We start from the raw sequence: 17,012 nt of genomic DNA, 5'->3' as shown, positions 1-17,012 counted from the left end.
ACGTCAGATTCACCAACTCGTTCGTAAGCCTCAGAATTGTTCGTAGCTGTGTTCTTACATTGATGAAAGCCGCAGGAGCAATATATATGCCATTGTTTTGCGGGCCTTGGATGGAGAAATGCCATGTATAAATAGGGTGGGGGTGGGGTTACTAATTGATGGCATGTTTCCAATTTACTTGATTTATCTTAAATCATTGGCACATTTAATTTATTTTAGAATTTAAATTCTTTGTAAATGACCAAAAATATGAAATAAATAAATAAATGAATAAATATGACAGAATTGTATCAGAATCACTGTAATATTGCATTTTATTGAGCTACACAAGAGAAGAAAACACAACCATGCCAACATTTCGGCACTGAAATGTGCGTAAGAGCACTCCTGAGTGTTCGTAGGATTTGTTCTTGCCTAAGAAAAAATCCTAGATAAGAAAAAATTCATGAATGCCACAATCTTCGTAAAATCTTCGTAAGTGGGACTTAAGAACAAATTTGTTCGTAAGAACGGTTCATGAATGAGGCCCAATGTCAGTAGGGGTAATGTCATTTTTAAATGGAAAACACTCCTGCAGACATAGATAGATTTTTCCCCGCGAAGCTGACAAATTAATTTGCGGTGGCTGACAAATGTGCATCCTTTTATCAGAGTGAGTGTCAGATTTGCTGTGATAAAAGGCAACAAGTAGGAACATTAACACAGAGCTCATCTGGGGCCACCAACTCACTGCGCTGCGAGGAAATAACAATGCACGGACACTGAGGTATAAAGGAGCACGTGTGAGCAACATCAATCGAATCAGTACAGTGTTGGGAAATGCTCCTGGGTTATTAATTGTTCACCAGCGCACCAGAAAATGTAATCAGTACATTGCTAGTGAATTGTGCCGCTGGCTACAAACTGTTCCGCCTTCATGTCAACTGAGCTATACGTTACTCCTTGGATTCATGTGCACTCATTGTGTAGGGCTGTTGTTTTTTATTGGGCGCTCAGGAACCAGCTTCATCTTTCAACATTTGTTTTTCACACCACGGCAGACTAAACCCTACTGAATCAAACTGAATTACCTGCCGATGAAGCTAAAATTGGTCATATCTATTTCAGTTTTAATGTGTTATTTCCATAAAGTGTTTTTTTTCCAAAACCTATAGCTCTAAATTGTAAGGGGGGAGTGGAATAGAGATGCCTATGTCTCTGACAATACGTTAGCTTAAATGGCCAGTTGGTAATGATAATAGCCATTCAGCGCCGTGTCAGCCTAGCTCTGCCGATAATGCGTTATAGCCGCAGACGAACCTCCACCTTAGAATTATCCAGCCATGTCTTACACTCGCTTGCAATTTTAAAATCAGCCAGTCTAATTAGAAGCTGCACTGCAGAAACATGCTTTCCTCTTGCTAACAAGGATATTTGTGTCTTCTCTGATATCCCCACAGTTGTACAGCTCTGTGGACTTTGGGAGAAAATGGCAGCTCATCCATGAACATGTCACGCCAAACAGATTCTACTGGTGAGTCATCCTTTTCCACGTCTCTGCTTTCTTTTCTTATTCTGCTCCAGTCCTCTTCTCCAAAGTTTTGTTTACTCAGGAATGCAGAAACTGTTGCTTGTGTTCTGTGCGACTGAGCAAGTGATATTGATGGCTTGGAACAAGGTGTGTGACTGACTGGTGGTGCTGCTGAAATTCTGCACATTTTGCACCGCTTGATACAATCAGGCAGAGATTAATCTCCTTTCGCGACGCGCTTTGCATTCAGCATCCGAGGACATGTCGCATTGCACTTCATCCCTCACACGCACCCCGCTCATATCAGGCACATTGCACATAAGTAATTCAATTACTATTTTACATCAGTGGCAGAGGAGAGGGGGGCTGTTTTTTTTTTTTCCTTTTTTTACAGATGCTGATGCAGAGGCTTACGTACAGTATGAGGGGCTATGACTAATAATGGATCCGGGACGTCCCTGTCACTTCTTATCCGTTCACGTCTGACGCTCACTCCCCCTGCAGTGTAACTACTATGTCTGAAAGTGCACACTCATCAGAAACGTAGGCCCGGATCTATTCCAGCTCATCGCTCCTCACCCCCTCGCTGAGGTGACCGGGGTGTGCCCGGGTTTGCCGTTGGCTAAATCCATTGTAACTTGCATAAATCTGGAGCCGCTTCCGTGCCATTGTGGTATAATCCTAAATAACGTTCACAATCCATCGCATGGCTTTGCCCTTTACCGCCAAAGTCCCTTCAAGGACATCTAAACACTGGATGGGCCTCTAGCAATGGCTAGGCATCCCTCCAGTTGGCTGCATTTAGACAATGGCTTCATCAGCCTCCAAGGGATATGAAATGTCGCAGCAATGGGAAAGCTGCGTCCATCCGGTCTAATCCACAGCAGTGAAATGAGCAAGAAAGCACGATTTTACCCAGAGATATACTCACAGTCAGACAGCGTGGTGACCCTGCAACATGCAATCACTGATTAGACTGTATTTGTAAGTCTGCTCAGAGTTGCTATGGCTGTGGCATCTAGAATATGGGGAAACTCCTGTATATTCCTTACTAGCTTAACACCGCTGGTCTAACTGGAGCAGAATTCCTTTGCTCTATTTCTTCTTTTTTCCATTTCCATTCCTTTATATTCATTGCCATTCAGATAATGTATTCTTCCACTGTCTGTCATTCTCTCCAAGGTCTGTCTCCGGCCTAGACAAGGACCCAGATCTGGTCCACATGGAGGCTCATACACCAGATGGAAGTGAGTGTCTCCTGCACACACATAAACATCAAAGGGGATTCATGAAGAAGAATTCCTTCTAGAGAAATGAAGACATCCCCGGGGAAACAGCCCCGGCTCGCCCCGCCAATAAACCCAGTGCACGATTCTTGATTATTGTGGCCTTTCTTCTTCTTCCTTTCACTCGCTGAATGTCAGCTCTATAACTCCGAATGGAAGTACCACCAGGGCGTTCCATAGGTGACATAGGTGAAATTGTTTATGCCTGCCTGTGATGTCAAAGTAGCACTACTCTGAGTTATAAGCATTCCTTTTTTTCCCATAGAGCTGTGGTATGATTGACAGGCGGAGATGCTTGTTTGCGGTTTCTACACATGTTAGGAATAGAAGAGATGCAAATTAGTCGGAGAAAATGTCAGACTGCATAGACATGTGGAGCAGAACCATACACATTTCAAGTATAAAGACTGTCTTTTGAAAGCTACTAACTATCTGTAGGTTATAATTGTAAAAAAGCAGCTACCATTCAAAGATGCCCTGGATTTGTTGCTTGTCACAGAAAAGCAACAAGTTACTTATTATTCTAGAAGAAGTATACTAAAATTAGCAGTTATGAACCTGTCATGCATTTGGTGTGTCTTCCTCTGCGACAGATGTGCAGTATGTCACATGCAAAGCTCAGATGTGCACAGAAGCGAACAGGAACTATCCATTCCCTGGATACATCGACATCAGCTCTTTGGTGGTGCAAGATGACTATATATTCATACAGGTACGACTCTCATTCAGTCAGCCCAGCTTACTATGTAGAGGCATGAATCTGTACCAGCCTCATGATTTGAACTGATTACATTCACCTGTCATCGATTCTCAAAACATCACAATGTATCCCATCCTCAGCTTTCTCTATAATGCTACGTGGCTACTTTTATCAATTAACACAAGCAGTCAGATAAATACCACCTCCCCTTGGATTTAAAAAACATCATTTCAATACCACTGTCTGTGGTAAATAACATTTGAAAACAAAAAAATAAATAAGTCTGCAGTTCATTACACCTGCACTGTAATCAACAACAATATAGTTTTTACATGGCAGCTCTAAAACAGGGCACTTCCTGAATGTGGCTAACATCACAAACATGACTCTGCTGCACACACCTCTATAGAGCTGGACAGCAGTCATTCTGTCATTAGCTCAGGGGGAAAACCGCTAATGTGGTTCCTCAATTGCGTTGTATAACTGTGTTACTGTATGTAATCGTTGTGAGGCAGATTTTAAAAACACTGTGCATCCTGTCCAGTTTGTGCTTCCAAGTTAGTTAATACAGTCTGAAGTGTAGCTATGTAGCCACCTTCTACATAATGGGTGCATTCATCTATCACTCGCTGCTGACCTTAGTGTAATGGTATCTGCAATTCAGTGCAAGAGTGTGACGTTGCAATTTCACTTCACAAGTTTATCGTCCAGCAGAGGTCAGAAAATCAACAATTGAGTAATCTATAATCTTGTGTAGCCCGCAAACTTCTGATGGTGTTCTGCAACTACGTAAATGCAGAGACCTTCACGTCTGCATTGTGATGCATCTTAGAAATGAAGAATTCCCACACCTTGATTTCTGCCTTGTACATGGACTATTTAAGGCTAGATATTATCAATGTGAAAATGTATCGTATTTAATGGTGAGCTATTATAGCTAGCTTAGCTGTTGTAGGTGTGGATTCATTAAGTATTCTGTTATTTATCATGACTTGTGTCATGATTTTGTATTTTGAGTCTATTTTTAGTCCAACCTAAACAAAAGGGAAGCAGTTAAATATGTTTCTGTTCACCTGAAAAATGTCCCACATTTCATTTCATTATTTACTGGTCTGCCATCATTGATTTGCAGCACCAGCTGCCAATGGCTGCTCTGACTTGATGGTTGGGGGTTTTGTTAGTAGGTTTTGTTCTACATGAGACATTTTTACATTTTCAACTTAATGAAAGCACACAGAAAACATGTCAAAATCCTTTTGGTCCTACCTCAACTAACCATTTGTGTTTTTTAGGCAACACTAGTGTCATTATTCATCCTAGCTACTGCCCGGTGTCATATTAAACATGATTTGTGCGACAGAAAAATCAGAAATGTTAATGTCCTCAATTCAATTTATGCAATTTATCGGTTGAATTTTCATTTCCTCTGCAGTGTGAATATTATTCTCTTTGACACTGTGTGAATGCGGTTTCATACAATTAAAATTCAAAAGTTAAAGTCAGTGTAGTCACATGGCCAGTCCACAATAACACCACTTTTTGATTTCATGACCTGTGTTTGGGGGGGGGGGGGGGAGTATCTGGTTATGTTTTTCTCCTTCCCCTTTTCTAAGTATATCTTCCTCCAAGGTGGCTATATAACCAACACAAGCTAGAGTGTGCAACTGCTGGCCCTGTGAACTCCAACAGTCTTCAGATAAGCTTCACTATTTCCAGAACTTGCTGCTCTTTGACTTATTCAGCACTCACTTGCTCATGAGACTAGATGACCCATGTCCTCCAAAAACCTTCCCTTTTTTTTCAAGTCTGAAGTCAGCTTGCAGAAACCCTGTTACCCTGAATCACTCTACTACACTAAATGTGCTTGTAAATGACATTTTCAATAATATATTTGGGATAGTATATCATAGGATATACCAACAGTAATGGTTACAAAATCTGCCTGTTATTTCCAGTTGTAACATTTGTAGTAGTAGTTGTAACCATGCTCTTCCAGCTTTTTGATCCCACTAAATGTTTTATTCAATAGAGAAGAAGGATTTCTCAGCTTCTTACATACCTGACCTACCTACAGACAAGACCTTTCTCTGGAAGCCGTACTAGCCTTGGCAGCACATTGCAAAAAGAAATAGAGTTGTTCTGCACCGAACCTTCCATCCTGTTTGACCTCTCCTAAGTCTTTCAAGTAAACTCACAAGCACTCAACTAAACCTCCTACTCAATTCAAGCACCTCCACGTTTTAACACGTATACGTCACAGACGAAAGATCCTGAAAGGGATTGGAGGAAAAAAAAAAAAATCAATCACACCAATTCCTCTTAAAGTTCAAACCGCCTCTGGTTACCCATCCATCGATCTCCTGCTCCTTCACTCAATTGCATGTGGGACTGCTCTGCAGTGCTAGCCCACTACATCTCCTCCCAGAGCTTGTTTTCCGTCCTCTGAGCCATTCGGAGCACTTACAAGATCAGCAAAAGAATCAGTCCTGTCATACAACATTAATACCAATATCACTTCTCTTCAGTGGAGAGCCAGAAGTTTGATTTGAAGGTTTTCCTCTAATGAATTCCATGTCAGTGTTGATAAGAGTGAAAATTGTGTTATGGAGCTGCAGTCTCACTTAACTCTTTGTGTCTCTATGTGTGTGTAAAGTGCTTGGCTTCTGCGGCCTTGAGGCTGACAGTTCTCCAACACCCGCCGACCCTGTGTTTTCTTGCTGCATAGGCTAACAACCAACAGCTTGGGGTGCAGACCATTACTGACAACTTTCTCCCCCCTCTCAATGGCAGATGAAGCTCAGTTAGGCAACTTAAAGATTTATCTTGACAAAGAATAATGAGACTATTGATTGTCCTACAAGATATTTACCAAAGTCCACTTTGAAACCACTGAGTGCATCGACACCTAGATAGGGCGGCATCTTCTGAATGCAAGCCAGGAGATCGCTATAAATGGCCACAAGTAAAACAAAAAGAAAGAAATACCCGGTGTATCCAGCAGTTCCTTGAAAGCCAGCAGGACGGAGAGAGAGAGAGAGACAGAGAGAGAGAGAAGAGAGAGAGAGAGAGAGAGAGAGAGAGATTGATGTGACACATAAATGATCAGAGAAAACATGATATGGTGTCAGTAAAGAGGTTAAACATGAGGCCATGATCCAAGGTGTCTGCTGCATTTGTGGAGCAGCAGAGCTCCATCGCAGCAGTTCTGAGAGAAAGAGTGCAACTGAAAGAGAACTGAAATGTTGCTAAAAATGCTGAGGGTTCAGATACAGCTAAATGCCATCAAAGAACAGGTGGCGACGGAAGCTGAGTGTTATACAGCTTCTCAAGTTGCATTTTTATCAGCCAAAAAGTGCACTTGAACACACGGCAAAGACTCCAGCTGACGGCCAACTAGCTTGTATGTTCCGCTCCTGACTGAGAGAAAGTAATTCTCCATACCTAAAGGTAGAAGTAGACTGTGTTGCTCATTCAAAATAGGAAACCAGAAGGCTCAGGACTGCAGATACATAAGCCGTCGTTACAATACAGCAGCCTATACGCTACAAAAACTAGAGCCACTGAGGCTCCCATATTGGCCAGTGGTTTAGCTTGGTGTGCCAGGGCCTTAGAATAAAACCAAAGCTCCAGGTAAAATAATGGAACAGTGTATGATATATTGAATATATACAATTGATTGTACTTCATGTATTGTAGGTTCCTACATCTGGACGAGCCACTTATTATGTTTCCTACAAGAGGGAGTCATTTATACAAACCAAACTTCCCAAATATTCCCTGCCTAAGGTAAGTGTTTTCACTGTTTACATGCATGAATCATAAAAATCTGTTTTAATTTGAGAATGTCACAGAATCAGTTAATTATAGACTTAATTAAGTTTTCCCATTCCTAAACGCTTTTAAATGTGATGCTGTGAACTGTGAAAGAAGGGGTTGACATGCCTGTAGCGTAATACAGCTTGTTGTAAGTCACACATTTCAGTTTATTTCCCCTTTAAAGCTGGCACACTGTCCTTTTTCAAGTTATATTTCTAACAGTGGTGGCTCACTCAGGGGCTTGCCCTGAGTGAGCTTCATTTTACAGTATGTTTCTCTACCATTTATATTCACAACACAGCATTGATCTTATGACCAGTCCCATGGGGTCAGCATGTTCTAATCCGTCACTTCTCCGCCTCTGGTCATAACTCCTCTTAATCTCTCCCTGCTCCCTGATAGGATTTACACATTGTCAGTACTGATGAGAAACAGGTATTTGCGGCGGTGCAGGAATGGAACCAGAACGACACCTATAACCTCTACTTGTCCGACACTAGAGGAATCTACTTCACCTTGGCCATGGAAAATGTCAAGACCACTAGGGGCATTGGAGGGAACCAGATGCTGGACCTCTATGAGGTAGGCACTTGATGAAAATGCTTTCCCTGGAGGGACACATACAGTACAGTTAGGTTTTCATTGACTGATTCAAAGTTAGGAGGGAGGATCCAGGGACTCGCTTTCTCACTACAGAGAACCGCTACAAAGTACAGAGACATGTGTCTACCAACACACAACGGAGCAAAACATTTTTGGTAAAGCTTGTGGTTAAACATTATATATTTAGGTTTTTAAAGTATGGTCCTGTTACACAAAATGACCCTACAGTCACTCAGATGGGTGTATCAATAAGGTTGTTATTTGAAACCCGGCTGTGACCCAACAATCCTTTTGCTGCTGCTGCTGCTGCTGCTGCTGGATTTTCCGGCTTCTAAAAACCCTGCAGCATAAATCCCTTGAACAAATATTACAACCTCACACTAGGGTTGGGTATAGACTTAGGTTTTGCCAGTCATGTCCTGTGCACAAGGTTACACTTGTTTGACTTTATGCTGACTGACTTCTCTGTCTCTCCTTGACTGTCCCTTCACCCCACTGTCAACTCGTCCTCACTGTTTGTGGACTGCTACAATTGCTTACTTGTGAGGTTTACAGTGATAATATGCCAAAGAATTGAGACACTGAAAAGCATCAATCACATGACAGCTTAGCTCACGTTTCATGCACAACACTCAGAGCTTTAATAGTGCTTTGGTGTCACTGCGTGACAGGACTGCTTCCTCTCAGCGTAAAATCAGAATTAAAATGCCGGCAAAACAGACAACAACTTTGAGACACTTCCGTGGGAAATAAAAGAAGGGCAAGATAGATAACATTAAATATTAAACAATATTTATTTGATAGTGACAAAGGACTTGCTGGCGCCTATCAAATAGTTGCCAGTTCCAATTTGGGAGATCCTAGATTCAGATTAAGCTCTGACATTACTGTTTGCACGTACGCTCTACCCCTCTTTTTCTCTGTCTTTCCTTGTCTATCCCTTCACCTCCCTATAGACTTGCCATCCCAGTCTGTGGACTGCTACAATAGAAGAAAGGAAATTAGGGCCTAAGGTTCTACAAACATCTACAACTAACCTACTCATGTAATCATTTTACAGCACAGACACCCACTAACTTGTGGGGTTTATAGTATTCAGAATGTTTCGACACTGAAAAGCATGAACCACATGCCAGTTCAGCTTGTGTTTCATGCACTAAACACACAGCTTTAATTACGCTCCAGGCGTCACTGTGTGACATGCTCCCTCTGTCTCTTTTCAAAATCCGATTTGAAATGCCTCCAAAATAGGCATGCAAGTGATTTTTAAGAAACTTAAGTATGAAATAAAAGAACATGAAAGATAACATTCAACATATTACAAAACTTATTTGATAGTGACAATGTGCCGGATCCTAACAAATAGGTGCCAGTCCTAATCTGGCAGGTCCTCAACCAATCAAGCCCTGCAGCAGCGTGTTGTGAAAAACTCATTAACTTGCAAGGTTCCCATATACACTTGAAATGTAGCTCCTGCCATCTTTTCTCATACAAGTCCTCGGTCTTATTTTATTTCATTATGTTTCACTAGGAAACATCAAACGCGACGCCTAGTGTTCAAATTTCTGCAGCCCCATATTAAATCAGTTTAAAAGTGTTTATACTGGCCTAACCCTAACCTTTCACAGCTGGAAATTTGTTTGACGAGAGTAAACTGAAACAGAAAAGTTGCGGCCTGGAATCCAAAACACTGAGTTGAATGATGCTAAAACACAATGCAGGGTCAGATGATAACACATCACACATACAGATGATTCTCCTGTATGACCTGTTTGCTGCTGCGTTTCCGCAGTGACACTGGGTCCAGTTAAATAGAGCGTTTGGCTCATATACTTATATCAAATGGAGTTGACATCATCTTTATAGTTTATTGATCACTATCAAAGGCAAACTCCATGTAGAAAGATATGACTGTCAGTAGGTGTGCTGCTTTGATCAATGAGGAGATGGCAAAATCTGGGCGCAGGGGTTGTGAATTTAAGAGCCTGGATTTACACCAATTTTTTTTTTCTACCATGTGACCCTCTGTAGATACAGACTTTTATTTCAAATTCTGTAGTCTGGACTGCTCACATGAGCCACCAGGTTATTGTCACTGTGTGCACCGCAGCTAATGCAAAATCAGCTGGATAAAATAAAAATCCCCTTTAATGCTGCAACAATGGCATCACCTGAAAGGAGAAACATCTGTAGTCATTTGATCTACTCATATATAACATAACAAAAAAATATCAACCAGTGCAGCTCAGTCACATAGTAATGGCTATAGCCATTTGTTTGTATTGTTTGCTTTCATCACACATACACAGCCTGGCTGTAGTAGTCTGGTCACAGTTACTTGTCTTATATGGATGGTTTTGCATTACAGGCTGTGGTCGTCCATCTTCCTGACAGCAGACATATACAGTATGAAGAAACACGCTTAATGGGGCTCACTGCCATGCACCTCTGGACTTGTAATGACCTTGTTAGCTCACTGGCTAGCTACTGTATGTGTTTGCATTAGCATTCATAGCAGGAAAGAAGAATTCCCTTCTTCTCCACTCCCTGTTGCACCCAGTTTATCACTCCTACACTGGCAGGTGTGACTGAGAGAGTGAAGGAAGTGAGATATTGGCCAGCAGCAGTGGCAGTGGTGTGGTAATTAACAATGCCATTACTTTCCCTGCACGGTATGCGGTGTATGTGTGTCTCTGGGTGTGAGTGTGTGCGGCTTCTATTACTGTGCAGCTATACTTAAGGCATTCTGCCATGCAGCATGAGATGGCGTTTTAATTACATTTGTCACACGGTCACAAGTCCGTTCTTGATCAGAACAAGAGATAGATGATACACTGCTGTCTGTGATAAATCAGAGCAATTAAACAAAGGGAAGATGTATGCTGTGGACTCATCCCATTTACTGTTGTTAGACCCTGACAAACTGCACTTCACAGACCTAATGTTCCAGAGAGAAGATGCAGCTGCAGAAGGGAGACAGCAAAGTATATGAAAGTGTTTTTGTTTTTTTTCTTCTTCCCAGAGGGCCTCTGTTTTTTTGTGTTTTTCTTTTTGTATCATCCAGCCTGAAATCAATTATCCTACTTCCACACAGAAAATTGCACAATTATTTTCCAAATTAGACAGATTATTTTATTGTCAATCAGACTGGATCAGGGCGATTTCAGTAATTATGAGCTTTTGTTGTGCAAACTAATTCTCTGTCGACATCAGGGCTCAATATCGCCCGCTATATTTCCCCTCAATCTAAGAGGTGGTTCAGCAGGTGGCTCTCTGACAATTACCACTCTGATTGGCTTGGGTTCGACGCATCAAAACTCATTAATCTCGCTCACACCTTGCCATAACAGCACGGAATGATTGATTGAAGACATGAAGTGGATTGATGTCAGTGGAGAGTATTAGATTGTCAGAATAATACAAATACTCATGGTGATGTTGCCCATCATGTTTTTCCTGCCAGCAAGTTTAAACCCACAAAGCTGAGATCCAACAAAGGAGCCATATAATATATTACAGAATACTTAATTGCTTCGCATTAAATCACTGGTGACTCCCAGCTGTTCAATAAAGATGTTCAATCTTCACTAAACAGAAGTGTTTTCATATTGGCATATAATCATTTTGGCAGCCATGTTTTATCATGAGCTTTATTGTCCCGTGTGATCATTAAGTTCACAAAAAAAGATCATGAATATCCACCTCTCTCTAAGTAAGTTATAACACCCTTGTACGTCTTTATAAGATGCTTTTTGATATTTATAGGACTATACGTACAATTGTTAATGATGTTAATAATAACGCGTGCCTTATAATTACATATTAACCATAATAAACACGGTTAATATGTGATTATAAGGCAACCATAAGTACTTCTAAGAACATTGGTAACAGTTTATAACTGCCTAAGAACATTCATAAAAGTTTCTTATGATTGTTTTTAATATTCCAAACACCTTTCTTGAGTTTAACTCACAGTATTTACCTGTTATGTCATTGCTGAACCTCTTTATATGCCTTTTCTAATCTTCAATAAGATTTATACACAGTTGATTATGTATTCATTAACGGTTAATCATGGTTTTGCAGTTACCAGATTTCAAGTGAAAACAATGCCTATGTAAGGTTAATGCACTTTATTTAAACTGAAAAACTGTTTAAGTCTTACAATATAACAAAAAAACATGTTTATGGTGCTATTTTTAATAGTCATATAGGCTTATTAATGTCATTAAGCCTGTTATAAGGACTTAAAGGGCCTTATTACCAATTAACCACAGCTCATTATGAGGACCTTAATATATGCCTGCTCACTGCCACAACAGCAGCGAGCAGAGTGCTTTCAGATGGTGGTTAGGGGTTGAGTTGTCAGTGAAGATTTTAACGAGGTGACTGTTTAGATCTACAGTATATCAAAGCTTTCTTGGTTTTTAAAGTAAATTCACGGTGGATTTCACTCTGTGAAAAACAGAATAAATCAATATGTTTAATATTAACAATGGATCAGATTACTATCTCTTATATAAAAGGGATCGATTGTAATGACCATTCCTCATGCCTCCAACTCTGTGGTCAACCCCAGCTCTGTAGATCTTTTAAGTTTCTTTGTGGGTAATTTAGCTTAGCAGCTGCTTTAAGATGAACCCTAAATTCTACTAATTAGATTAACAGCCCAATCAGAAGATAAATAACCTGATCTGAAAGATTGTCAAACCAGACTGTGAGAGGTGGTGATAACCTTTGACAATCTTTTCAATAGGGAAATATTAGTGCCTAATAACTATGTTATATGATAAATGTGTTCCATTTGTGGATGTTTGCCTCACTGAGGGCTAGCATTAGGTGACTTTGCCTTCCCTTCTGGGGAGCCAGGGTGACCCTTGCTAGCTAACTATCAACCCGTTCTACAATGAGCACCTATAGATATTTGGCGATATCTAAAAAACTCAAGTCAAACCCAAATGTTCTGATAATAGCCGCCTGAGCATTCCACCCAGTATCCAACATAATGTGTTTGCATTTGTTGGGAGCAGCTCTGGATTCCACAGCAGAGCCAGCGCAAAGGCCAACAACAGTCTCAAAGCCACCGCTGAGGCCATTGGTTAACTCTAAACCTCCGCAGGGGTCGTTAGTCAACTCCACAGCAGAGCCACCACCGAGGCCATTGCTTGACTTTATACCAGCAGCTGCCACAGGGGCCGTTATTTGGTAATGATGATGTTGGAGAAAAACACTGCAGTCCCAAGCTGTCAACTTTTTTTTCTGAATATGCTACAAAAAATATTGGGAAAACAAAACGATAATTTTTACGTTTTGACGAAGTACTATTATAAGGACTCTTGGCTGGAATATCGTGTTTGCAAGACTGCTGTTTTCCTTTTCAAATGGCGCCATTTCCAGAGTAAGTGGCGTGGAGGATTCACTATACTTCACTACACTATAAGACAGTAGCCTATTTAACAGGCCTACTTTAACGGTTGGCAGCACATGTTTATTTGTGAGCATGTGTACGCTTTAGATGTGATATGAGTGAGTATGCTTGTCAGTTTTCAATTTGCCCCACAGCTCTCAATAGCCAGTTTGTAGATGTATTAGTGGCTAGTTTGCTATTTTCAACAAGCTCTCTGAGCATTTTAGACTAATAGATACATAAACAAAATGCTTGGTTAAATGCCCAAATGCCATAATCATGTAAACAGTCGTCACAAACGTACCTCAGTCCACAAAAGCTACCCCATGTGACAGTTACTCTGGGTTGCTTTGCTAATATTAACCTGTCGAGGAGGGCTGTTGTTGCCACAGCTCTAGGGGCTGTTGTGCTAACGGTAGCGGCCACAGGAGTGTGTTGCTCCCACAGTGGCTCTTTTTAAAGGTTTTGTGGTACTTGGTAAGTGGCTGAACAACAATCTGTCACTGGCACTGTTGGTCACTCTTTCTTTGGGTCGGCTGGGTTTCTGTGCTTATAAAGCTCCTCAGTTAGCAAGCTGCTGAAAATCAGGCTCAGTGGCTGAGTACTGTGAACATCATTGTCAACACTAATCATACCTAACTACATCATTACTCACATGTCAGAGAACCCCTAATACTATCACAGTGAACTAAAACAAACAACAAAACAAAGAGGTTGGGCTATTTTTTGCTAACACTCTACTCTTTGTATTTTTTCACGGCTGTAGAGGAACTACTGGACTGATTTTTTTTCTTCTTATTGATGATCCCCATGAAGCACAGCTACATACTGACACTCCCTCATAGACATTCACACATCGGGGAGCCTCTCAGCCTCTCTAAGCTGCATGTTCAGCTATGACCCAGGTACCACACAGAAACTTTTACAAAGGGCCATGAATGTTCTTCTGCTGAATGACAGAGCTCCAGCAGACTCCCTATTTCCAGTCCGGTTACGGAGAGTCAGACTCCGTAGAGTCAGACAGCAGCTGCTCATGGCTGGTTAGTTTTGACAACTGGCTGTTCCTGCACACAGAGTGGTCAGGCTGTCAGTCTCTCTGGTCACTGTCTCCTTACCTCCCGCTACATAGCCACAAGGCCAGGTCTCCTACAGTTGTCCCGTGCAGTCCTCTGATGCATTTTTTAGATAATGCTTGAAGGGAGCTAGCAGAATTGGAATGCACAGTTACCTCCGCACTTTTAAGAATCAGATATTCCCTTTTGAATGTGATTGAGACCAAGACAGGATACTAAAAGGAAGATAATGTTGGACTTTTATTCATCAGGTAGAGATCGAGGACATTCTATACATGTGGACACAGCCTTAGAGGTGGAGCCTTGTTCATTCCATGAAAGCTGCTCATTGGCGTTTTGAAGCAAAAAAAGGTTGACATTCCTTGTAGGAATATGTCACACAGGCCACAGAGTGTGCGCACAAGAGACTTTCACCTGCCGAGCTGGCTAACTTCCGGTTTAGTGCCCGGCTAACTTGAATAGGGAAAAGACCATTTAATCATGCGACTCTTCTTGACTTTCCATAGCTTATTGGATGGAAAGACTCTAATTCCGACAGTGAAACAAGTCTTTTTGCGCGGGTGACACTCTGAAAAATGTACATGATGTAATGACACAGTTTAGTAGCAGTAGTAGACACCAACACGACTCCAAATGAATGCTTTGAAAACAAAAACAGTCTCTGGTTTCTACTCCTTAAATCTGTTTTTTTTTATGTTGATCATCATTATCTTTGGATAAAGGAGTGTTGGTCCTGGACTTTTTGTTTGACAACTGAAGGATCAATTGAACTGAATATAATCATAAGTTGCAGTTCCATAGTTATAATTATTAACTGCACAGGACTTTGTTTTAGAGACAATGCACTGATTAGAATTTGTCCGAAATGCAAACATTGGGTCATGTAGAGGTTCCATGTGCAGTAAATGCTGACCAAGTCATCCACTGTTTGTGTTATTTGAGGTTTCTCTATTGTATGATAGGACTTCAGCAGGCCCTGGGATGCCCTCGCCTTCTCTGATGGAAACATTCACATATGACACACATTTTCAAATATTCCCATTTGTTATTCTCTCTCTGTATTGTTAAATATGACGCAAAGCCCCTTTTTTTATTTGCTTGATCATTTCTCTGTGCTGTTACAATTCTTTTTGTTGGACAAAGCAACTGTAACTTGACATTTTTTCACTTGCCATTCATAATCTTGCATGCTAATGTCAGCATAGATAATAAGAAACCAGCTGTGTGCTTGATGTCTTTGAACAGATGCCGCAGCACAATCTCCATGCCCTATTCCTTTTTTTCATTGCTACTCGTAACATGCTTTAAAATATGGCAAATAAGCAGATTTCCCAGAATGCCTCAGGATTCGTTTAAATGCTGCAACAGAAAAGAGATGTATGTCTGCATCCTTCATTTCGTCTTCAAGAGAGTAGAGTGTGGGTGGTGCGGGTGAGGAATGTAGGCTGCTGGGGACGCATGGTTCTTGTTTGCATGCAGGTGTGTGTGTTTTCTGTGTGCAGGTGATGGAGGAGGCGGAGGCAACAAAAAATGACTGCAGTGATTGACAGGCTGGGTTGGACAGGGACGGAGGACCCTCATTAGCTGCATCCATCCCGAGCGCTATGTTTCTATGACGATGTCAGATGCACTGCCTATTAGTGCCACTTACACAGACAAGGCCCTTCGGGGAGGGAAACACATTCAACTGGAGTCCCTTACTGTGGCAACCATTTGGAGGGCCTCTGTCCCTTCCATTGCACATCATGTTTTGGTTTAGTTGAGGGATATGTCTAATCCCTGAGAGACAGCTAGCAGAGAGGATTTGGGAAGAGACATTTGTGTCTGTATGAGTGTGTTTTTTTAAATGTTTGCGTGTGTCTGTGTGCGTGGGGCAGATTCAGGTCGATTGTGCGAGAACAGACAAGGTGTCACTTCTCAACGGTCATCATGTTGTGCTGTCTGGATTCCTGAGACGTGTAAGGATATAATTATAGATAGCACTTAGCACCGTATAAGAAAATGCAGCCGACTCTGCTGATGGTGTCTGTCAGACTGTCAGGCACAGCTAGAAAGGATAAGCACACCATTTACATTTAACTGTGTTGTGAAGAGTGCCGTCTCGGTGCACAAAATGCCCTTCCCTGATGAGAGTACTGGGTATGCTCTTCATCTGCAACAGAAAACTAAACAGTTAACTGCGAGGGATGAATATCAAATGTTCTCTGCTGGTTTGCAATAGGGTAAAGTTGAGATCCAACATGTTTATGTGTCTGTGTCCAATCAGGTGGCAGGAATTAAAGGCATGTTGATTGCTAACATGAGGCAAGACAACCAGGTCAAGACTTACATCACCTACAATAAAGGCCGGGACTGGAGGCTCCTGCAGGCTCCTGCTGCTGACATGGATGGAAACGACATCCACTGCATACTGGTGAGATACTGTATATTAATTTAGCTCTAAAGCCTTGTTGGCTTATGTTTAGGAAGAGATGCATGTATGCCATGTAAGGCGACGTGAGACCATGTCATTCAGAATAAAATGTTTGGCTAAAAAATGGCACTTTTTATATGTCATTGCTAATGGCCTTATTTGTGCTTAAAGAATGCCTTACACTTTCAAGCTATTAAAAAA

The 17,012-nt window shown here is 41.4% G+C and overlaps 1 protein-coding gene across 1 annotated transcript in view; it reads left to right on the top strand.

The window, feature by feature from the left end:
- Window positions 1–17,012, top strand: part of sorcs3a (sortilin related VPS10 domain containing receptor 3a) — a 265,841-nt gene that overhangs the window by 178,649 nt on the left and 70,180 nt on the right. Inside the window, exons 5-10 of the mRNA XM_030429062.1 lie at window positions 1,440–1,513; window positions 2,693–2,757; window positions 3,390–3,508; window positions 7,193–7,282; window positions 7,715–7,894; window positions 16,665–16,811. Of these exons, the coding sequence (XP_030284922.1) occupies window positions 1,440–1,513; window positions 2,693–2,757; window positions 3,390–3,508; window positions 7,193–7,282; window positions 7,715–7,894; window positions 16,665–16,811 (675 nt within the window). The remainder of the gene's footprint in view (window positions 1–1,439; window positions 1,514–2,692; window positions 2,758–3,389; window positions 3,509–7,192; window positions 7,283–7,714; window positions 7,895–16,664; window positions 16,812–17,012) is intronic.

This window comes from Sparus aurata, chromosome 1 (genome assembly GCF_900880675.1).
Source record: "Sparus aurata chromosome 1, fSpaAur1.1, whole genome shotgun sequence".
Classification (NCBI taxonomy): domain Eukaryota; kingdom Metazoa; phylum Chordata; class Actinopteri; order Spariformes; family Sparidae; genus Sparus; species Sparus aurata.
The sequence above is the reverse complement of the archived record's forward strand: the minus strand, read 5'-3'. Positions and strand labels throughout refer to the sequence as shown.